Source organism: Oncorhynchus gorbuscha, linkage group LG02 (assembly GCF_021184085.1).
Source record: "Oncorhynchus gorbuscha isolate QuinsamMale2020 ecotype Even-year linkage group LG02, OgorEven_v1.0, whole genome shotgun sequence".
Lineage (NCBI taxonomy): Eukaryota > Metazoa > Chordata > Actinopteri > Salmoniformes > Salmonidae > Oncorhynchus > Oncorhynchus gorbuscha.
Genome location: NC_060174.1, coordinates 95232809 through 95256592, shown reverse-complemented (window position 1 = coordinate 95256592; position 23784 = coordinate 95232809). Strand labels below are relative to the sequence as shown.

The 23784-nt window shown below is 45.2% G+C and overlaps 1 protein-coding gene across 3 annotated transcripts in view; it reads left to right on the top strand.

Moving 5' to 3' along the window:
- Positions 1-23784, top strand: part of LOC124013641 (protein Jade-1-like) — a 221689-nt gene that overhangs the window by 145693 nt on the left and 52212 nt on the right. For all 3 annotated transcript variants that reach the window (XM_046328003.1, XM_046327995.1, XM_046328013.1), the window contains one exon: positions 16735-16852. In XM_046328003.1, coding sequence (XP_046183959.1) covers positions 16735-16852 — 118 coding nt within the window. The remainder of the gene's footprint in view (positions 1-16734; positions 16853-23784) is intronic.

The window sequence follows — 23784 nt, the reverse complement described above, 5'->3', positions numbered from 1 at the left end:
CTCGGCCTCCCAGGCTCGCGCTTTGTACTTGCAGCGCAATCATTGTACAATTTGTGCATCAGGGCCCTTATGGTTTTTCAACAAGGCATCTTGTTGGCTGGTTCTAGATATGCCATTAGTGCATTGAAGCCGACTGTAAAGTATATCTGCTTTCTCTTCCCTGTCTCACTCTCTGCCATTTCTCCAACTGTTAACGACCATGGCGTACGACGTGCTCTAGATCTGTTGCAAAACATACCTCCTATTGACATGACAGCATTGTTGGATATGAGGTATTTCTTACATTTAAATGTTTCCCTTTATTATGATAATATGTACCTGTTTTGTGGTAACTGCATTGTGATTTTAATTTTGTACAAAAAGAAATAAAATAACTTTTTGGTTAGGCATTCTTTCTAAACGCTAATGATCCCAATGTTGTTTAAGTGTTTAAACGTTAACACCCCTACTACTGACTCATTCTGCCTCCAAGGCCTCTATAAGACTGCCTCATTCTGCCTCCCAGGCAGAGACTTCTCTAATTCTGGCTCACTGTGTTAGAGTACATTGCATCTGTCTCCCAGTCGGTCTGGAGTAGGCATAGCCTTTATTCGGGACAAACACCAGAGCCCAACAGACCAGACCCACTTTCTCCCAGCCCCTGTCCTTTAAAGACCATTTCTTCCTACACCTATACCTTACATGGCATACTAAATAACAGAGGTGGGACCAATTCACTATTGTTCAAGTTACAAGCAAGTCACAAGGTCTGAGCCTCAAGTCAAGTCCCAAGTAGAATGGGCAGAGTCTCGAGTCAAGTCCCAAGTAGAATGGGCAGAGTCTCGAGTCAAGTCCCAAGTAGAATGGGCAGAGTCTCGAGTCAAGTCCCAAGTCATGTATTCTAAAAAATTATCTATACGTACATCACATCTGACTATTTATTGAGGCTACCAGGCCTTTTCATTATTTTGTCTACAACACATTTTGATGATGTAATTGTAAAATAGGGACATGTTGCAGTCATAAGGGCATGAAATCAGCAGAAGGCAAGGCAGGTTGACGTGCTCAGAGTGTACATTTATTTACAGGTCTTGGTGATCCAATGGTGAAAGCACCATATCATACAAAATACACAAGTACATTTACCAAATATACACAGGAAATAGCCTCGGTATCAGGCTTAACCTGTCCTATCTAAACGGACACAGGTAGAGGGCAAGACTGCACAGCCTCGCCTTGAGAAACCAAATCAAAACAGGAGCTCAAATAGGTACATAAGCACTTGGCTCCTCCCATGACCATACAATCACCAAATTGGCAATTATATCCAATAAACTGGTTCTACAATGTAAAAGGCTATTTCCACATCCATCACATTAGTACAATGGTCTTAATCAGACTTAATTATTAATAATGCTATTTCATCACCATTCATACATGGAACGATAATTGTATCTTATTCATCGTGCTGACTTCAAAGCGTGGCGTGCAGACCACGTAGCCTATTTTTATGATCACTGAGGTGTGCGCTCCTATTACACACAACCAGAATGACAGAGACATACAGTGCCTTCAGAAAGTATTCAGACCCCTTGACTTTTTACACATTTGGTTACTTTACAGCCTTATTCTACAATTGATTTAGTAACAAATTTCAATCATCAATCTACACACAATCTACACACAATACCCCATAATGACAAAGCAATAATTTTTTGCAAATATAAAATAAGAATAAGTAAGTAAATGTTCAGACTCTTTGCTATGAGACTTGAATCTGAGCTCATTTCATTGATCATCCTTGATGTTTCTACAACTTGGGAGTCCACCTGTGATCAATTCAATTGATTAGACATGATTTGGAAAGGCACACACACGTCTATATAAGGTCCCACAGTTGACAGTACATGTCAGAGCACAGACCAAGCCATGAGGTCGAAGGAATTGTCCGTATAGCTCCGAAACAGGATTGTGTTGAGGCACAGATCTGGGGATCAACTGTGTTGATTGACATTTTACTGGTCCAATCAGTGGGCTAAGTGTGCATTTCACTAGCCAATCTGTTGCACGTTTTTTTTGCAAGAGCGATGCTGTGGGGAGAGTAATCCACAGACTGCCACAAAACGAGTGACAAAACACTACAAAACCTGGCCACATCATTTGAAGTCGGTCGACTCTTGAGGCTCCAAGTCAACTCTAAAGTTATTTTATTTAGTTTCTGTTGAGTCTCAAGTCATCAAGTTTGTTAGACTCGATTCCAAATCATGTGACTCGAGTTCACAACTCTACTACATGGAGTGGCCTAACTGAAGAGGAACTTTCATGGCCATCCCCCAGCCCCCTTGACAACTTGGTACCCAACCATCTCATCTCCACAGTCTCGTCTAATCCACCTAGCGCAGTCTACTCTGACTCTCCACACTGAGTTGAAGTCTACTTCTGATACATATGGGAAAGTCCCGAACTACTGGCTGTCTTGCCAGTCTGAACAGTACAGTGCTTTATTTTTTAGTGCCTGACTGATATTTTCCCTGACATTTATTTCTGCCATAGTCCTGAGCCGAACCTGCCATTCCTGCAGTAAAGCCCAGGCGACAGACAGCGGCAGCGCCCTTTATCTCGACTAAGTGTCTCATCGCTCTGAGTCCCATTGTGCGTTTCAATACCAGATGGTCAGCCTGTTCAATGGAACCTACTGCTCCTCAATGGCTTGTGCCTCCCTCCCTCCGTCAGCCTCTCAGGCTGCATCCCAAATGGTACTATTCCTTACATTCCCTGCACCCTATTCTCTATATAGGGAATAGGGTGCCATTTGGGATGCTGCCTCACTCTCCCTCGTTCTTTCATTATCTCTGGTCTTTCAGTGGCAGCAGCGTGAGCAGCACCCACCACTGCTCATGTCACATACAGACCTCTCTGATATCAGCCTGCATGATGGGTGAAAAAATGAGTCCGACGAGGGACATCAATATTTATATCTGTGGGCCACTGTCTAATTTTGCAGTGTTGTGTATACTATTTCACCCCCTGCGAACGTGTGTCCGGGAATGCCAGGGTGGTCAGATAAGCAAAACGCTCAATTCACTTTGATACGACAGTGAGACGTAATCGAACCTTCACCCTCAACATCTCCCTTGTCCTCTCTGAACTTCCTGACCCTGTGTATGGACGACCTGTGTTGTCTGAAAACTACAGGACAGTCCCCACTTCTCAGGTTTGTGTGTGGTGTCTGTCGGCCCCGGCCTGCCTATACACACTAACTCAGTTACACGTTTTAAAAGCTGAGTCTTGTGAACGTTTTACGTACAGCTGTGTCCTGAATATAAAATGGTACACTCCCTTGCACATGTCTTGTAAGGTTTAGGACTTTGAAAGCCTGTGTTACATACAGTATGTTCTACAATGTACAAGAAGTTAGCCCTTGGCGCACAGCTCTCAGGCACCTGCGCGAGCACATGGAAACTCACTCAAACACTGTCCCAAGTACCCACAACTTACACTAGGTACCCTAGCTAGCGAGCTCGGTAAAACTTGTTAACATAAACATTTATATTGTACATATTGTAACAAACCGTATGCAACCATAACTGCACATAGTGTAACATTACCAAGGTTTTATATAGAAAAATAGCAGAGCCAAAGACAACATACCTCGCTAGCTGAAGGTCAGGCAAGAGAGAACAGTAGGAAGGGACAGTAACACAGATACGATGGACCAAACCAAAATATACAAATTTACAATCAAGTGTATTTACAATATAGATATGAAAAAGTGTTTGCACACAAAAAATAACATTAGCTATGCAGCTGTAATTACATTTTAAAAACACACTGAATTATTATTATCAAATGATTAACATCCCCTCTTGACCTGGCCTATTTGAACTGGTCCTTGTCTGCAACATGTCGCATAATCTAGGGGAACAACATCACAATGCTACAATAGCGTATCCATGTCTTCTCTAAATCGATGCAACCAAACTCGCTCCTCCATAACTTAACTGTTGTTATCGTGGCGACATGTTATTTACATCCCTGCATTGACTCCCAGTCCGGTAGGATATCACGATACCCTCCATCACACCACCTATACTGACAGAGCAGCACACAACAAACCCGCACATTAGTGGCCTTGGAGATACTGGAGTGGTAGGGTTAGAAATGTATAGGGGTAAGGTGACAGGGATACTGGAGTGGTAGGGGTAGATATGTTTTGGGGTAAGGTGACCGGGATACTGGAGTGGAAGGGGTTGATATGTTTTGGGGTAAGGTGACCGGGATACTGGAGTGGTAGGGGTAGATATGTTTTGGGGTAAGGTGACAGGGATACTGGAGTGGTAGGGGTAGATATGTTTTGGGGTAAGGTGACAGGGATACTGGAGTGGTAGGGGTAGATATGTTTGCATATATTTTGGGGTAAGGTGACAGGGATACTGGAGTGGTAGGGGTAGATATGTTTTGGGGTAAGGTGACAGGGATACTGGAGTGGTAGGGGTAGATATGTTTTGGGGTAAAGTGACAGGGATACTGCAGTGGTAGGGTTAGATATGTATAGGGGTAAGGTGACAGGGATACTGGAGTGGAAGGGGTAGATATGTATAGGGGTAAGGTGACAGGGATACTGCAGTGGAAGGGGTAGATATGTATAGGGGTAAGGTGACAGGGATACTGGAGTGGAAGGGGTAGATATGTATAGGGGTAAGGTGATTGGGATACTGGAGTGGAAGGGGTAGATATGTTTTGGGGTAAGGTGACAGGGATACTGCAGTGGTAGGGTTAGATATGTATAGGGGTAAGGTGACAGGGATACTGCAGTGGTAGGGTTAGATATGTATAGGGGTAAGGTGACAGGGATACTGGAGTGGTAGGGTTAGATATGTATAGGGGTAAGGTGACAGGGATACTGCAGTGGTAGGGTTAGATATGTATAGGGGTAAGGTGACAGGGATACTGGAGTGGTAGGGGTAGATATGTATAGGGGTAAGGTGACTAGGCATCAAGATGTATGATAAACAGAATAGCAGCAGCGTAAATGATGGTTCAAAGTGAGTGTGTATGTGTGTGTAGAGTCAGTACAAATGTGTGTGCGTGTGTGTGCGTGTTCTGTGCATAAGCATAGATATAGTGCAAAAATCGAATACAAGGGTGAACTCAGTCTGTGTAGCCATTCTGTTTAGCAGTCTTATGGCTTGGGGCTAGAAGCTGTTCAGGAGCCTGTTGGCGTCAGACGGTACCGATTGCCGTGCGGAAGCAGTGAGAAAGGACTGTGGCTTGGGTGGCTGGGGTCTAAAGATTTTCCGGGTCTTCCTTTCACATTGCCGGATATAGAGGCCCTGGATGGCTGTACGCACCACCCTCTGTAGCGCTATGGGATCAGGGGCGGTGTAGTTGCCAGCAGCTGCAGGTTGTCTTGTCAAATCAAATGATCAAATAACATTATAATTGACACATGCTTCTTAAACAACAGGTGTAGTGAGACTAACAGTGAAATGCTTACTGACGGGCCCTTCCCAACAATGCAGAATTAGAAATAATACTAAATAAATAATAATAATAGAAAATTGTAACAGAAGGAATAAATACACAATTAGTGATGATGGCTTGGATATATACATGGGGTACCAAGTCAATGATAGCTTGGATAGCTTTTTGAGGATCTGAGGGCCCATGCCAAATCTTTTCAGCCTCCTGATGGAAAAGAGGCGTTGTCGTGACCTCTTCACGACTGTGTTGGTGTGTTTGGACCATGATAGGTCCTTAGTGATGTGGAACTTGAAGCCATCGACCCTCTCATCTACAGCCCCGTCTGTATGTATCTTCCAGGACCTAATCGCCGGATCACTGTCTGTATGATCTGTATGAAGACAAGGTTTGGTTGAAGAAAAGGTGGGATAAATCATTTGGTTCCTGTGTGTAGAAATGGAGAGATCCAATGGTGGAGGACATTTAAGAGTGTGATGCTGAGATAAGCTTCTGGGTAGACAGTCTTGCTTGGTTTGTTTGAAGAGTAAGCTTAGAAAGGTCGCCTTACAAACATTGCTCCTAGCTTACCTACTACAGAAGTAGTGTTTGGAGAATCTTCATCAAGGACTGTCAAAGTGTTAGCCACAAAAACCCTGCCAATTTCAACAACAGTATTGCTCCTTAGCACCATCCCAGAGATATGAGCAACTCTGTCATTGAAGCTATTATCATTCTTATTCTTATTGAGGGAGTAGCTCTATCTGACTGATACTTTCACTGATCCCACCCGCCAGCCACTCACTCAGTCAGGGTTCTGTTCAGTTAAATAGCTAACCACCCAATATGGATTTCCAAATATATTTCTCAAGCCTTCTCACTTACCCCCTGACTAGTGTGGCAATAAAAATGATCAATTCTACTTTAACACGTAGCTGTGTGAAGCCTCTCTCCTGCTGGAGTATTGCTAATTTTAGCCTGAGTAACTCCTCTCCTCTCTGGTGAAGGGAGTGTGGAGCGGAACCTTCTTGCTGTGTTCTCACAGTAGAGGATGCTAACAGGCTAATGGGTCTTGCACCCAGTGCATGATAACAAGTTAAAGGGCTGGTCTCCTACTGTGGAGGATGCTAATAGGCTAATGGACTATGCTCCCTCAGTGGAGGATGCTGACAGCTTGCCACAGCCCGCTAGCTGTCTAGAGCATATTGGACTGTTAGCTGAATAGATCCGTAGGCCAATTTCTTGGGCCTCTATACCTATTTTGCCAATTGGACTTGGACCCCTCTGCTACTCGGAACCCAACTAATCCATCACGACTAGTCTATCGACGTCACCACACGCTGCGGCTTAAACAGACTTTCCTCTATCGCGACGTCCCTCTAAGGCCCTTCTGCTAGCTTGCTATCCCCGGCCTGCTAGCTGTCTGAATCACCGTGTCCAGCCAGCCCAACCACTCACTGGACCCCTATGATCACTAGGCTACGCATGCCTCTCCCTAATATCATTATGCCTTGTCCATTACTGTCCTGGTTAGTGATTATTGTCTTATTTTACTATAGAGCCTCTAGCCCTGCACGATATGCATTAACCAACCATTTAGTTCCACCTCCCACATATGCGGTGACATCACCTGGTTTAAATGTCTCTAGAGACAGTATCTTTCTCTGATCATTACTCAATGTCTAGGTTTACCTCCAATGTACTCACATCCTACCATACCCTTGTCTGTACATTATGCTTTGAATATATTCTGTCGCGCCCAGAAACCTGCTCCTTTTACTCTCTGTTCCGAACGTACTAGGTGACCAGTTCTGATAGCCTTTAGCCGTACCCTTATCCTACTCAACTGCGTTGCTGGTGATGTAGAGGTTAATCCAGGCCCTGTAGTGCCTAGCTCCACTCCTCCCCAGGTGCTCTCATTTGTTGACTTCTGTAACCGTAAAAGCCTTGGTTTCATGCATGTTAACATTAGAAGCCTCCTCCCTAAGTTTGTTTTATTCACTGCTTTAGCACACTCTGCCAACCCGGATGTTCTAGCCGTGTCTGAATCCTGGTTTAGGAAGACCACCAAAAACCCTGAAATTTCCATCCCCAACTATAACATTTTCCGACATGATAGAACTGCCAAAGGGGGCAGTGTTGCAATCTTCTGCAGAGTTCTGTCATACTATCCAGGTCTGTACCCAAACATTTCAAGCTTCTACTTTTAAAAATCCACCTTTCCAGAAATAAGTCTCTCACCGTTGCCTTTTGCTATAGATCACCCTCTGCCCCCTGCTGTGCCCTGCAATCAATTCGCCATATGTGAATTGACTGCCCCCCCCATCTATCTTCAGAGCTCGTGCTGCTAGGTTACCTAAACTGGGACATGCTTAACACCCCGGCCATCCTACAATCTAAGCTTGATGCCCTCAATCTCACACAAATTATCAATGAACCCACCAGGTACAACCCCAAATCCATGAACACGGGCACCCTCATAGATATCATCCTGACCAACTTGCCCTCCAAATACACCTCTGCTGTCTTCAACCAGGATCTCAGCTATCACTGCCTCATTGCCTGCATCCGTAATGAGTCTGCGGTCAAACAACCACCCCTCATCACTGTCAAGCGCTCCCTATAACACTTCAGAGAGCAGGCCTTTCTTTTTTTCTTTTTTTTACCCCCTTTTTCTCCCCAATTTCGTAGTATCCAATTATTGGTAGTTACTATCTTGTCTCATCGCTACAACTCCCGTACGGGCTCGGGAGAGACGAAGGTCGAAAGTCATGCGTCCTCCAAAACATAACCCAACCAAGCCGCACTGCTTTTTAACACAGCGCGCATCCAACCCGGAAGCCAGCCGCACCAATGGGTCAGAGGAAACACTGTGCACCTGGCAACCTTGGTTAGCATGCACTGCGCCCGGCCCGACAGGAGTCGCTGGTGCGCGATGAGACAAGGATATCCATACCGACCAAACCCTCCCTAACCTGGACAACCAATTGTGCGTCGCCCCACGGACCTCCCAGTCATGGCCGGCTGCGACAGAGCCTGGGCGCGAACCCAGAGTCTCTGGTGGCACAGCTGGCGCTGCGATGCAGTGCCCTAGACCACTGCGCCACCTGGGAGGCGCGAGCAGGCCTTTCTAATCGACCTGGCCCGGGTATCCTGGAAGGATGTTCACCTCATCCCGTCAGTAGAGGATGCCTATTTATTCTTTAAAAGTGTCTAACTCACCATCTTAAGTAAACATGCTCCATTCAAAAAATGTAGAACCAGGAACAGATTAGCCCTTGGTTCTCTCCAGACCTGACTGCCCTTGACCAGCACAAAAAGATCCTGTGGCGTACTGCATTACCATCGAATAGCCCCCGTGATGTGCAACTCTTCAGGGAAGTTAGGAACCAATATACACAGGCAGTTAGGAAAGCAAAGGCTAACTTTTTCAAGCAGAAATTTTCATCCTGTAGCACAAACTCAAAAATGTTCTGGGCCACTGTAAAGTCCATGGAGAATAAGAGCACCTCCTCCCAGCTGCCCACTGCACTGAGGCTAGGAAACACTGTCACCACCGATAAATCTATCATTGAGAATTTCAAAAAGCATTTTTCTACTTCAGGTCAATGCTTTCCACCTGGCTACCCCTACCCCAATCAACAGCCCTGCACCCCCCACAGCAACTCGCCCAAGCCTCCCCCATTTCTCCTTCACCCAAATCCAGATAGCTGATGTTCTGAAAGAGCGGAAAAATCTGGACCCCTACAAATCAGCCGGGCTAGACAATCTGGACCCTCTCTTTCTAAAATTATCTGCTTAAATTGTTGCAACCCCTATTACTAGCCTGTTCAATCTCTCTTTCGTATCGTCTGAGATTCCCAAAGATTGCAAAGCTGCCGCGGTCATCCCCATCTTCAAAGAAGGAGAAACTCTAGACCCAAACTGCTACAGACCTATATCTATCCTACCCGGCCTTTCTAAAGTCTTCGAAAGCCAAGTTAATAAACAGATCACCGACCATTTCGAATCCCACCGTAACTTCTCCGCTATGCAATGTGGTTTCAGAGCTGGTCATGGGTGCACCTCAGCCACGCTCAAGGTCCTAAATGATAACATAACAGCCATTGATAAGAGACAATACTGTGCAGCCGTCTTCATCGACCTGGCCAAGGCTTTCGACTCTGTCAATCACCACATTCTTATCGGCAGACTCGACAGCCCTGGTTTCTCAAATGATTGCCTTGCCTGGTTCCCCAACTACTTCTCTGATAGAGTTCAGTGTGCCAAATCGGAGGGCCTGTTGTCCGGACCTCTGGCAGTCTTTATGGGTGTGCCACAAGGTTCAATTCTCGTGCCGGCTCTCTTCTCTGTATACATCAATGATGTCGCTCTTGCTGCTGGTGATTCTTTGATCCGCCTCTACGCAGACGACACCATTCTGTATACCTCTGGCCCTTCTTTGGACACTGTGTTAACTAACCTCCAGACGAGCTTCGATGCCATACAACTTTCCTTCCCATGGCCTCCAACTGCCCTTAAATGCTAGTAAAACTAAATGCATGCTCTTCAACCGATCGCTGCTCGCAACTGCCCACCCCTCCATCATCACTACTCTGGATGGTTCTGACTTAGAATATGTGGACAACTACAAATAGCAGCACCCACCCGTAGCACGCGCTCCAGCAGGTATATCTCACTGGTCACCCCCAAAGCCAAGTCTTCTTTTGGCTGCCTTTCCTTCCAGTTCTCTGCTGCCAATGACTAGAAAGAACTGTAAAAATCACTGAAGCTGGGGACTCATATCTCCCTCACTAACTTTATAGCACCAGCTGTCAGAGCAGCTCACAGATCACTGCACCTGTACATAGCACATCTGTAAATAGCCCATCCAAGTACCTCATCCTCATACTATATTTATGTATTTATCTTGCTCCTTTGCACCCCAGTATCTCTACTTGCACATTCATCTTCTGCATATCTACAATTCCAGTGTTTAATTGATATATTGTAATTACTTCGCCACCATGGCCTATTTATTGCCTTACCTCCCTTATCCTAACTCATTTGCACACACTGTATATAGACTTTTTCTACTGTATTATTGACTGTATGTTTGTTTATTCCATGTGTAACTCTGTGTTGTTGTATGTGTCGAACTGCTTTGCTTTATCTTGGCCAGGTCGCAGTTGTAAATGAGCCTACCTGTTTAAATAAAGGTTCAATTAGTTGTGTGTTTTTTTTAAATAGCATGCTAGTGGGCTGTGCTCCTACAGTGGAGGATGCTAATAGGCAAATAGACTACGCTCCCTTTTTGGAGGATGCTAGCAGGTTAGTGGGCTATGCTCCTACAGTGAAGGATGCTAATAGGCAAATGGACTACGCTCCCTTTTTGGAGGATGCTAGCAGGTTAGTGGGCTATGCTCCTACAGTGAAGGATGCTAATAGGCAAATAGACTACGCTCCCTTTATGGAGGATGCTATCAGGTTAGTGGGCTATGCTCCTACAGTGGAGGATGCTAATAGGCAAATAGACTACGCTCCCTTTTTGGAGGATGCTAGCAGGTTAGTGGGCTATGCTCCTACAGTGAAGGATGCTAATAGGCAAATAGACTACGCTCCCTTTTTGGAGGATGCTAGCAGGTTAGTGGGCTATGCTCCTACAGTGGAGGATGCTAATAGGCTAATGGGGCTGGGTTTGCCAATCAATCAATGGAATGGCGTTTTCGTAGCACATTACAGCTCCTTAGATCCAAACTTAAGTCTTTGCCTCTATCTGTCAGTTACAGAAACCTGCCTACTGTCTGTCTGGTGAGGTGAGTGTAGGGAGGGAGCAGTACCTCTTTTGCTGTAACTCTCCATGTGGCTGGTATTTAGTCCCCGTATTCACTGTCCCCAGTGTCTGATACTGACACACAGAAGCACGCACACCCTGACGCTCAGTACATCCTGAACATGGGAGAAGAACCACAACTTCAATCTCCCACTCCTGTTTTTGTTTGCACACGCAAAGTATATTGACTGAGTTACATTACCACTCCAATCCTCACAGAGACAGAGGCTTAACAAAACAGCTAGTTTCATAACCAGGGTTTTTAATCTGGACATATCTGCCTTGACACTGCTTTGCTCACTTTAATTCAATCCAAAGACAACCTTGGTGAGGCCTTAGAAAACAGTCTGTGTTTGTGTCCCACATAGCACCCTATTCCCTATATAGTGCACTGTTCCCTATATATCGGTCCCTGGTCAAAAGGGATGCCCTTTAAAGGTGCGTGGGTGCCATTTGTGACGCTGTCTGTGTGAATAGGCTAACTGAACACAGCAGAACTGTCCTGCTGTTTACTAAAGCCCTGGAAGATCTCCAGACAGATAACGGCCCTTTGCGTCCATTCTGACACAGCAGTCAGAACATTCTGAGCTCTGATTGGACAAGGATATCTCCCTGGACCCCCCCCCCCCGGATGGCGAGGCTTGGGCATAGTGTCAGTGAGTGATTGACAGGAGCTAATAAATTCTCCTCCTGGCTAGGCTCTCTTCTGGGAGGAGGATTCTGGTAGGGAGGTTGTCCTCATGTCTACAGCACAGCACGCCACAGAGCCGCCTTCACAAAGCCTCCTCACTCACTCTACCGTATCCAGCTGCCACAGTCTGGGCTGTCTCTGACCCACTTTTTATCTCTCCTCCCTCCCTTGTTCCCTCTATCCCCCCTCCCCCTTTCTTCCCCTGTGTCTTTTGATATGTGTAGCTTTGGTTTCTCTCTCTCTCAATTCAAGGGCTTTATTGGCATGGGAAACATATGTTAGCATCGCCAAAGCAAGTGAAGTAGATAATAAACAAAAGTGAAATAAACAATTCAAATTTACAGTAAACATTACACTCACAGAAGTTCCAAAAGAATGAAGACATTTCAAATGTCCTATTATGTCTATATACAGTGTTGTAACGATGTGCAAATAGTCTCTCTCTTTCTCTCTCTCTGTGTCGATCTGTCTCTGTTTATCTGTCTAATCCCGAGAGCCATGTTGTGATGCTGGACTCGTTCCGGTGTCTGCTTAGTAATCAGGATAAATAGCACAATGGATTTGGTTAAATCAGAACATGTTATTGTTCAGTGAATGAGCTTAGATTTCAGATGAAAGTCAGATAGTATCTTATCATTGGACCTCAATGGATAATGGAGTTATCCACATCCCAACATTCACCTCCAGTACCTACAGTACCTACAGTACCTACAGTACACACTGACTCTGCTCTTGCCCTTTTCACACATTTCTTTGAGGGGATATCTTTATTTTTTATTTATTTCACCTTTATTTAACCAGGTAGGCAAGTTGAGAACAAGTTCGCATTTACAATTGCGACCTGGCCAAGATAAAGCAAAGCAGTTCGACAGATACAACGACACAGAGTTACACATGGAGTAAAACAAACATACAGTCAATAATACAGTATAAACAAGTCTATATACAATGTGAGCAAATCAGGTCAATCAATCTTACACTAACTCATTAACGTTGTCTCTGCTATATCCATGAAGTCTGTCTGATATTTTTTTAACTGTTCAAGTATTCACAGATTTTTATATATATATATATTTTTTTATATTTTTTTTCTACTCAAAAACCAAAAATCTATTTTAGAATACAAGGCCTGAATTAGAAAAAAATATGTGCGCATGAATCTTTCCAACAAATTGCAACAATGCCTAATTTATCATAACCATTACAGATAATAAATCCTAATTGCTAAATTGTTCCGTGTGTGTGTGTGTGTGTGTGTGTGTGTGTGTGTGTGTGTGTGTGTGTGTGTGTGTGTGTGTGTGTGTGTGTGTGTGTGTGTGTGTGTGTGTGTGTGTGTGTGTGTGTGTGTGTGTGTGTGTGTGTGTGTGTGTGTGTGTATTTTTTTAACTAGGCAAGTCAGTTAAGAACAAATTCTTAATTACAATGACAGCCTAGGACCAGTTGGGTAACTGCCTTGTTCAGGGGCAGCATGACAGATTACCTTGTCAGTTCGGGGATTCGATCGAGCAACCTTCCGGTTACTAGTCTAACACTCTAATCACTAGGCTACCTGCTGCCCCGTGTGACTGTGTACATATAAATGTGTACACAGTCAATAAGAAAGAAAGAGCCATTTCAGATTAATTTCTTGAAACAGTAATATCAGTGGTTTTATAGCCATTTATTTCTGTAGGCCAAGTGTGAGCTTGTGTGTGCACTCAGCACGCGTGTGTGAAGGGAGCACTCGGAACGCAATTGAGTGAATGAGACTTGGCGGGGAGAATGGTGTGATGCTTGGTTTGTTTTTTGTTGTGCCCCACAAATGGACATGTTTGGGCAGCCACAAAGCACATTCCACCAAATAGTTTTACAGTATTTTATTTACATTTTTTTTGTAAATCTCTGGTTAAAGGTGGAGCTTTGACGTCCATTCGAGGTTTCTATTACTCATACCCATCCCTACTACTATCCCTGGCTATTCAGTGACTCAGAGCTGAGGGCTGCACCCTATTCCCTGCATAGTGCACTAATAATGACTAGAGCCCTATATATTATACTACTATATAGTGCACTATGCAGGGAGCCATTTGGGCAAAATTTGGGTCATAATTTCCTGTCCCTTTGGGGCTCTGACCAGCCCCTCTAGTTCATGTGGCTGTTACTCTAGGATCAGGGGTAGAGTCGTCTCTAGTGCGTGTCGTGCCCTTTAAGCCCGGGGCCAACCTCATTTCCAAAGTGTGTTCCATACATGGTCGTCAGGGGAGTGACATCGGTGCTCTGATAGTGGGCACGCAGACCTGTTCACCAGAACATCTGGTGTCATCAGGCCTTAATTAAATCAACAGGTGTCTGGCAGGAGAGGAGAGTGCCTTGCTTAGCCCACTTCAGAGAGAGACCCTGCTTAGCAGTTATCTGTGCTCTGATCCAGGGACAGAAATGTCAGGAGGAAAAGGATAGTCTGTATTGGAGAGAGGTTTATAGGTGTCCTAAAAGGCACCCTCTTCCCTACATAGTGCACTATAAAAGGAATAGAGTCCTATATCTTAGGGAGAGAGGGAGGTGAATGTCTGCCCTCCTCTTATCCCCATTCCTCTCTGTGTTGCTTAGGGGCAGAAAGGTATTTGCGTTGAGAACAGTTTCCCCCCACCACTCATAATCAAACACAGATACTGAACGTTGTGTCCCACATTGTGTCTATTTTTATCCTACTTGGAAGTAATGGAATACTGGCCACTCAATAAACAACCGAGCAGAGAGAGATATCAAACATTAAGCCTGTGGTTTTCTCCTCCCACACAGCGGCAGTGTGTCGGCCATATCTCCTCTGTTAACCATTTGTTAATGTACTTTTCCCATCAGCTGAATACATTGGGACACAATTACGGTTTTGTTCCTGGTGGGGCTAAACATTGCAGGGAGAGAAGAACAGCCATGCTTGTTCTGTGTGTGTGTGTGTGTGTGTGTGTGTGTGTGTGTGTGTGTGTGTGTGTGTGTGTGTGTGTGTGTGTGTGTGTGTGTGTGTGTGTGTGTGTGTGTGTGTGTGTGTGTGTGTGTGTGTGTGTGTGTGTGTGTGTGTGTGTGTCTTCATGCATGCTTACGTGCGTGTATTGTGTGGCGGGCGGCCAGACAGAGGGAACAAATCTGTCTTTGTTGACAGTCTGGGTGGCTCAGCTCTGCCATGCTGTACCATCTAAGTGACAGGATGGACACCTCACAACACAGACAGATCTGTTCCCTCTGTCTGTCTGCCTGCCACAAACATGCATGCAGACTCCTCTCCTCCTCCCATCATCACTATGACTAATCATTAGTCACACACTCTCAGGAACATTAATAAAGATGTCCACTGAGATATACTGGGGAGGAAAAACACACTCTCACACAGATGTGCTTTCACACAGGACACACTGGGGGCATTCAGACGTGTGTGTATCCTGTCCCTGGCTGTGAGCCAGCCCCTGCCTGGTTTACTGGTAACTACTCACAGTGGATTGGCTATGGCCCAGACAGGCAGAGAGCTCCCTGGGAGGAAGCTAGTCGCTCCAACTCTCCACAACACACACACACACACACACACACACACACACACACACACACACACTGCTCCTCCACTAGCCACATTTTGTCCCACTGCCAAAACAGAGCCCCCAAAACACACATGAAAACATATGAAAGTGATTTGACAGTGTGTGTGTGTGTGTGTGTGTGTGTGTGTGTGTGTGTGTGTGTGTGTGTGTGTGTGTGTGTGTGTGTGTGTGTGTGTGTGTGTGTGTGTGGAGGGGGGACTTGGGAATGCTGCTGCTAAGATAATTAGGCTAGCTATGAGTCTGGGCTTGCAGACTGGTGCTCCTACACCTGGCAGCAGTCTAGTTGCACCTCTACCCCTAACCCTTTGGGAGGCTGAGACTGAATACAGAGAGAGTGGGAGGGAGGGAAGCTGGGTAGTTTTAATGGGCCATTTCTCTGCTGTGTGTTTTCCTCTGTATGTCAGGTGAGGAACCTGGTTATTATAATGGTTCAGAGGACTGTGTGTGTTCCTCTGTACATCAGGTGAGGAACCTGGTTATTATAATGGTTCAGAGGACTGTGTGTGTTCCTCTGTACATCAGGTGAGGAACCTGGTTATTATAATGGTTCAGATGACTGTGTGTGTTCCTCTGTACATCAGGTGAGGAACCTGGTTATTATAATGGTTCAGATGACTGTGTGTGTTCCTCTACATCAGGTGAGGAACCTGGTTATTATAATGGTTCAGAGGACTGTGTGTGTTCCTCTACATCAGGTGAGGAACCTGGTTATTATAATGGTTCAGAGGACTGTGTGTGTTCCTCTGTACATCAGGTGAGGAACCTGGTTATTATAATGGTTCAGAGGACTGTGTGTGTTCCTCTGTACATCAGGTGAGGAACCTGGTTATTATAATGGTTCAGATGACTGTGTGTGTTCCTCTGTACATCAGTTGAGGAACCTGGTTATTATAATGGTTCAGAGGACTGTGTGTGTTCCTCTGTATGTCAGGTGAGGAACCTGGTTATTATAATGGTTCAGATGACTGTGTTTGTTCCTCTGTACATCAGGTGAGGAACCTGGTTATTATAATGGTTCAGATGACTGTGTGTGTTCCTCTGTACATCAGGTGAGGAACCTGGTTATTATAATGGTTCAGAGGACTGTGTGTGTTCCTCTGTACATCAGGTGAGGAACCTGGTTATTATAATGGTTCAGAGGACTGTGTGTGTTCCTCTGTACATCAGGTGAGGAACCTGGTTATTATAATGGTTCAGAGGACTGTGTGTGTTCCTCTGTACATCAGGTGAGGAACCTGTGCTACATGGTGACGCGGCGGGAGAAGATGAAGACTTCTCTGTGTGACCTCCAGGAGAAGATCTTCCACCTGCAGATCCAGCTGCTGGAGGAGGACCTAGCTGGAGGTGAGTGGCATACACACACACACACACACACACACACACACACACACACACACACACACACACACACACACACACACACACACACACACACACACACACACACACACACACAGCACCCTATTCTGTCCTGCTCTGGGTCTACAGGAAGGTAACCTTTAAGACTAGAATGTAGACTATCTCTATCCTCATAGGCCACAGGGCAAGGGTGGCATTTCAACCATACAGCTCCTACTCTCCTGACCTCAGTACAGCCGAGCCAGTCATGTGAGTGGTACTGTCGTCATAGTCCATATCCTCAGTCTGTCCTCAGTACTGGACCCACAGTAACACTCACGGGCCTGACAGTCCTTACACTCTATTACACTGGCTGAAGTCAAGGGCTTAGGCTCGAGAGTACGAGGGCTTCCCCTGTGTGTCTGTCAGTAGGAATGGGAAATGAGCCCAGTCTGATACAGAATAACTAGCTAGGGCTCCCTGGAGGGAGGAAGTAGAGTGTGTGTGGGGGGGGGGGTGGGGGGGGGGGATTTATGTGCATAACATTTGAAAGAGGAGGAGGCTATGTAGGTTCAGGTGTGTGTTGGAGTGGGTCTTGTGTTTGTGTGGAAATGGAAGGGTGTGTATATGGGCGGTAGTGTGTGTGCACTTGTCGGTGTGTTGGCCCGGGGAGTTGTGTGAGTCTCCCAGGCCTGTACTAATTTGCAGTGTTCATCATTCCAGAGCCCCGAAAGCCCGCCGCTGTGTATTAAGACCTCCTGACTCGACACTTTTCACTGCTATCAGGGGCCTGTGTTGGCCACCCGGCTCTATGCAGTCATAGTTATTCACACATGGAAATGAGGGGCCGAAACACAAAGACAGCCCCGTGAAGGAACACTGCTTCAGGGGATGCGTCGCAAATGACATCCTATTCCCTATGGGCCCTAGTCAAAAGCAGTGCACTATAAAGGGATTAAGGTGCAGTTTTGGACGGAGACAGGTCCTCTGTCTGCACCTTCAGATGGAGAAAGATGAGGCTGTCAGTATCATAATGACTGGATGACTTCTCCCTCGTCCCTTTATTTCTCCCTCTGTCTTTCTCTCTCCTTCTCAATCAATTGCTTTTTCGCTCTCTCTCTATCTTACCCACTTTCTTTCTCTCTCTCTCTCTCCATCCCCCCACTCTCTCTATATACTGTATCTATCCCCATCCCTCTCTCTCGGTCTCTCCTTCTCTTTCTGTGCTGGGGCCTGGCTCTCATGGCATACAGAGGAACACACACAGCAGTCTTCTTCTCAGAACTCACTTTCTTTACTGCTGCTCGCTCACAAAAAACATCAGTTTGCTTGTCATATATTTTTTGTATTTTTTTACTTAACCAGGTAGGCCAGTTGAGAACAAGTTCTCATTTACAACTGCGACCTGGCCACGATAAAGCAAAGCAGTGCGACAAAAACAACTCAGAGTTATACATGGGATAAACAAATGTACAGTCAATAACACAATCGAAAAATCAATGTACAGTGTGTGCAGATGTAGTAAGATCGGGGAGGTAAGGCAATAAATAGGCCATAGTGGCGGAATAATTTAAATTTAGCATTAACACTGGAGTGATAGATGTGTAGATGATGATGTGCAAGTAGAGATACCGGGGTGCAAAAGAGCAAAAAAACAAAAACAATATGGGATGAGGTAGTTGGGTGGGTTATTTACAGAATGGCTGTGTACAGATGCAGTGATCTGTGAGCTGCTCTGACAGTTGATGCTTAAAGTTAGTGAGGGAGATATAAGTCTCCAACTTCAGTGATTTTTGCAATTCGTTCCAGTCATTGGCAGCAGAGAACTGGAAGGAGAGATGGCTAAAGGAGGCGTTGGCTTTTGGGATGACCAGTGAAATATACCTGCTGGAGCGCGTGCTACGGGTGGGTGTTGCTATGGTGACCAGTGAGATGAGATAAGGCGGGGCTTTACCTAGCAGAGACTTGTAGATGACCTGGAGCCAGTGGGTTTGATGTCAAATATGTAGCGAGGGCCAGGAGTGTTGTATGACATTGAAGCTTGTTCGGAGGTTTGTTAACACAGTGTCCAAAGAAGGGCCAGATGTATACAGAATGGTGTCGTCTGCATAGAGGTGGATCAGAGAATCACCAGCAGCAAGAGCGACATCATTGATGTATACAGAGAAAAGATTTGGCCCGAGAATTTGATGAAGGTTGATGAAGACGGCTGCACAGTACTGTCTTCTATAGATGGAGGTTACGATATCGTTTAGGATCTTGAGCGTGGCTGAGGTGCACCCATTACCAGCTCGGAAACCACATTGCATAGCGGAGAAGGTACGGTGGGATTCGAACTGGTCGGTGATCTGGTTGTTAACTTGGCTTTCGAAGACTTTAGAAATGCAGAGCAGGATGGATATAGATCTGTTACGTTTGGGTCCAGAGTGTCTCCCTCTTTGAAGAGGGGGATGACCACGGCAGTTTTCCGTTGGGATCTCAGACGATGAAAGAGAGGTTGAACAGGCTAGTAATAGGGGTTGCAACAATTGCGACAGATCATTTTAGAAAGAGAGGGTCTAGATTGTTTAGCCCAGCAAATTTGTAGGGGTCCAGATTTTTCGGCTCTTTCAGAACACCAACTATCGGGCTCTGGGTGAAGGAGAAGCTGGGAGGGGCTTGGGCAAGTTGCTGTGGAGGGTGCAGAGCTTTTGGCTGGGTTAGGGGTAGCCAGGTGGAAAGCATGGCCAGTCGTAGAAAAATGCTTTTTGAAATTCTCGATTATCGTAGATTTGTCGGTGGTGACAGTGTTTCCTAGCCTCAATACAGTGGGCAGCTGGGAGGAGGTGCTCTTATTCTCCATTGACTTTAGTGTCCCAAAACTTTTTGGAATTAGTGCTACAGGATGTTTGAAAAAGCTGGCCTTTGATTTCCTAACTGACTGTGTATATTGGTTCCTGACTTCCCTGAAAAGTTGCATATCGCGGGGGCTATTCGATGCTAATTCAGTACGCCACAGGATGTTTTTGTACTGGACAAAGGCAGCCAGGTCTGGATGGATATAAGGGCTATATCTGTTCTTAGTTCTACATTTTTTGAATGGGGCATGCTTATTTAAGATGGTGAGGAAAGCACTTTTAACCTGTTACTCCTACCCCCTACTTTTTCGAACATTCTGTTAAAAATCGCGCAACATTTCAGCGCCCTGCTACTCATGCCAGGAATATAGTATATGCATATGATTATTTGCCTACAATTTGATTCTTGGTCAAACAGACACAAGGCAGCGCAGTTCTTCCGGTCTCCGACCGGTTATTTTGGTTGAGATTTACCCGGACATTATTTCCAGACGTACAGCTATAGAATATACATCGCCTCGTGATCAATTTGATCGCTTATTAACGTTTACTAATACCTAAAGTTGCATTACAAAAGTATTTCGAAGTGTTTTGTGAAAGTTTATCGTCGACTTTTTTAATTAAAAAAAATGACGTTACGTTATAAAACGCTATTTTTTTCGTTGATCACACAGTCTTCATAGATCTATATCTAGGCTATATATGGACCGATTTAATCGGAAAAAAGACCCAATAGTGATGTTTATGGGACATCTAGGAGTGCCAACAAAGAAGATGGTCAAAGGTAAATTATTTTGTTTACGTCCCCTGCGGGTCTTTTGGGGTGTTACATGCTATCAGATAATAGCTTCTCATGCTTTCGCCGAAAAGCATTTTAAAAATCTGACTTTTGCCTGGATTCACAACGAGTGTAGCTTTAATTCAGTACCCTGCATGTGTATTTTAATGAACGTTTGAGTTTTAACGAGTGCTATTAGCATTTAGCGTAGTGCATTTGCATTTCCAGATGTCTAGATGGGACGCCTGCGTGTCAGGTAGGAGCAAGAGGTTAAAGAGCAACCAGGTATCGTCTACTGACGGGATGAGGTCAATATCCTTCCACGATACCCGGGCCAGGTCGATTAGAAAGGCCTGCTCGCTGAAGTGTTTTACGGAGCGTTTGACAGTGATGATGTGTCGTTGTATGACCACGTACCCATTACAGACGCAGGCAATGAGGCAGTGATAGCTGAGATCCTGGTTGAAGACAGCAGAAGTGTATTTATAGGGCAAGTTGGTCAAGATGATATCTATGAGGGTGCCCATGTTTGCGGATTTGGGGTTGTACCTGGTAGGTTCCTTGATAATTTGTGTGAGATTGAGGGCATCCAGTTTAGATTGTAGGGTGGCCGGGATGTTAAGCATATCCCAGTTTAGGTCACCAAACAGTACGATCTCTGAAGATAGATGGGAGGCAATCAATTCACATATGGTGTCCAGGGCACTGCTGGGGGCTGAGGGGGGTCTATAACAAGTGGCAACAGTGAGAGACTTATTTCTGGGAAGGTAGATTTTTTAAAGTAGAAGCTCGAACTGTTTGGGCACAGACCTGGATAGTATGACAGAACTCTGCAGGCTAACTCCGCCCCCTTTGGCAGTTCTATCTTGACTGAAAATCTTGTAGTTGGGGATGGAAATCTCCAAATTTTTGTTGGCCTTCCTAAACCAGGATTCTGACAGGGCTGTTGCGGTGACCATATTACTGGCACACCAGCGGACATGAGTCATGAAGGCAGTCAAATTAATTACCATTTAGTCACGATAATTGCTGTAGGCTCATTTAAGCTCTGATGCCACTGATGGTCATTAGTAGCCTACCAAACTTGCTAACGGTCAGTTGCTAATGTCCTGTACTCAGGGCTCTATTGTCTCTCTAATTACTCTGACATCAATGCAAATGCAATCGAAAATCACATCAAATACTTCATTGGAGTCCATGACATCATGTTGCTCTACATTTCTATAGGCTATGCAATTGAGTGATGGCCGCTAAGAAAAAGAGGAGGATCCCATCCACTTTCTACAGGCTAGGAATACTATATTAGTTTCTCAACTTTCCTAATATGAAGCACATTGCTTATCTATACAACAGTAGTATAGCTTTCCTTGCTGGCATGAAAATGGACCACAGGAAAGGGGATAACATGTATTTTTTTCCCTGCCCCTGTTTTGAGACAGGTGCATGATAATTGTACATTCTATATCAAAACAAATTTCACACAACTCTGTTATTGCCAACAAAGGGTATATAACAAAGTATTGAGATCAACTTTTTTATTGACCAAATACTTATTTTCCACCATAATTTGCAAATAAATTCATAAAAAATCCTACAATGTGATTTTCTGGATTTTTTCTCTAATTTTGTCTGTCATAGTTGATGTCTTCCTATGATGAAAATTACAGGCCTCTCATCTTTTTAAGTTTTTGAACTTGCACAATTGGTGTCTGACTAAATACTGTTTTGCCCCACTGTAGTTCAGCAACAGCCTTGGTTTCTTAAATGATTGCCTTGCCTGGTTCACCAACTACTTTTCTGATAGAGTTCAGTGTGTCAAATCGGAGGGCCTGTTGTCCGGACCTCTGGCAGTCTCTATGGGGGTGCCACAGGGTTCAATTCTCGGGCCGACTCTCTTCTCTGTATACATCAATGATGTCGCTCTTGCTGCTGGTGATTCTCTGATCCACCTCGACACAGACTGTATCCCTCTGGCCCTTCTTTGGACACTGTGTTAACTAACCTCCAGACGAGCTTCAATGCCATACAACTCTCCTTCCGTGGCCTCCAACTGCTCTTAAATGCAAGTAAAACCAAATGCATGCTCTTCAACTGATCGCTGCCCGCACCTGCCCGCCCGTCCAGCATCACTACTATGGACGGTTCTGACTTAGAATATGTGGACAACTACAAATACCGAGGTGTCTGATTAGACTGTAAACTCTCCTTCCAGACTCACATTAAGCATCTCCAATCCAAAATTAAATCTAGAATCAGCTTCCTATTTCACAACAAAGCATACTTCACTCATGCTGCCTAACATACCCTCGTAAAACTGACCATCCTACCAATCGTCGACTTTGCCGATGTCATTTACAAAATAGCCTCCAACACTCTACTCAACAAATTGGATGCAGTCTATCACAGTGCCATCCGTTTTGTCACCAAAGCCCCATATACTACCCAACACTGCGACCTGTATGCTCTCGTTGGCTGGCCCTCGCTTCATACTCGTCGCCAAACCCTCTGGCTCCAATTCATCTACAAGTCTCTGCTAGGTAAAGCCCCGCCTTATCTCAGCTCACTGGTCACCATAGCAGCACCCACCCGTAGCACTCGCTCCAGCAGGTATATCTCACTGGTCACCCCCAAAGCCAAGTCTTCCTTTGGACGCCTCTCCTTCCAGTTCTCTGCTGACAATGACTGGATAGAACTGCAAAAATCACTGAAGCTGGAGACTCTTAACTCCCTCACTAGCTTTAAGCACCAGCTGTCAGAGCAGCTCACAGATCACTGCACATAGTTCATCTGTAAATAGCCCATCCAACTACCTCATCCCCATACTGTATTTATTTATCTTGCTCCTTTGCACCCCAGTATCTCTACTTTCACATTCATCTTCTGCACATCTGTTATGCACGCCTCTATGAAAAGGGAACGCAACGCCCTGCTACAACTAAACTCTCCGAGAGGTGAAAAAGGTATGGACTGTAGGTGCAAGTAAGAATGACAACAGGCATAATGTGGTACCGTTTACAAGAACTTTATTCCTTTACACGGTAATATGGGGAAAAGGGGCTGGATGGAACCAACGCAAAGAAAGTAATTCTCAAAGCCCCCCCCCCCCTCTCCTATCTTACCTGCCTACCCACTACTTACCTAATTTAGCACCACCTGGTGCCCTAACCAAAATACAGGGGGTGGTCCGCCCAGGTCTTACCTAGTGTGCCTAGACAGCGAATATGCTACGGGTATATGTATGCCCGCGGGCCTCTTGCCTAAGCACTCCCTAGGTGCCTTCCCCTTCTCCCCCTGGGAACAAATGAAACAGAATATTAAACAAT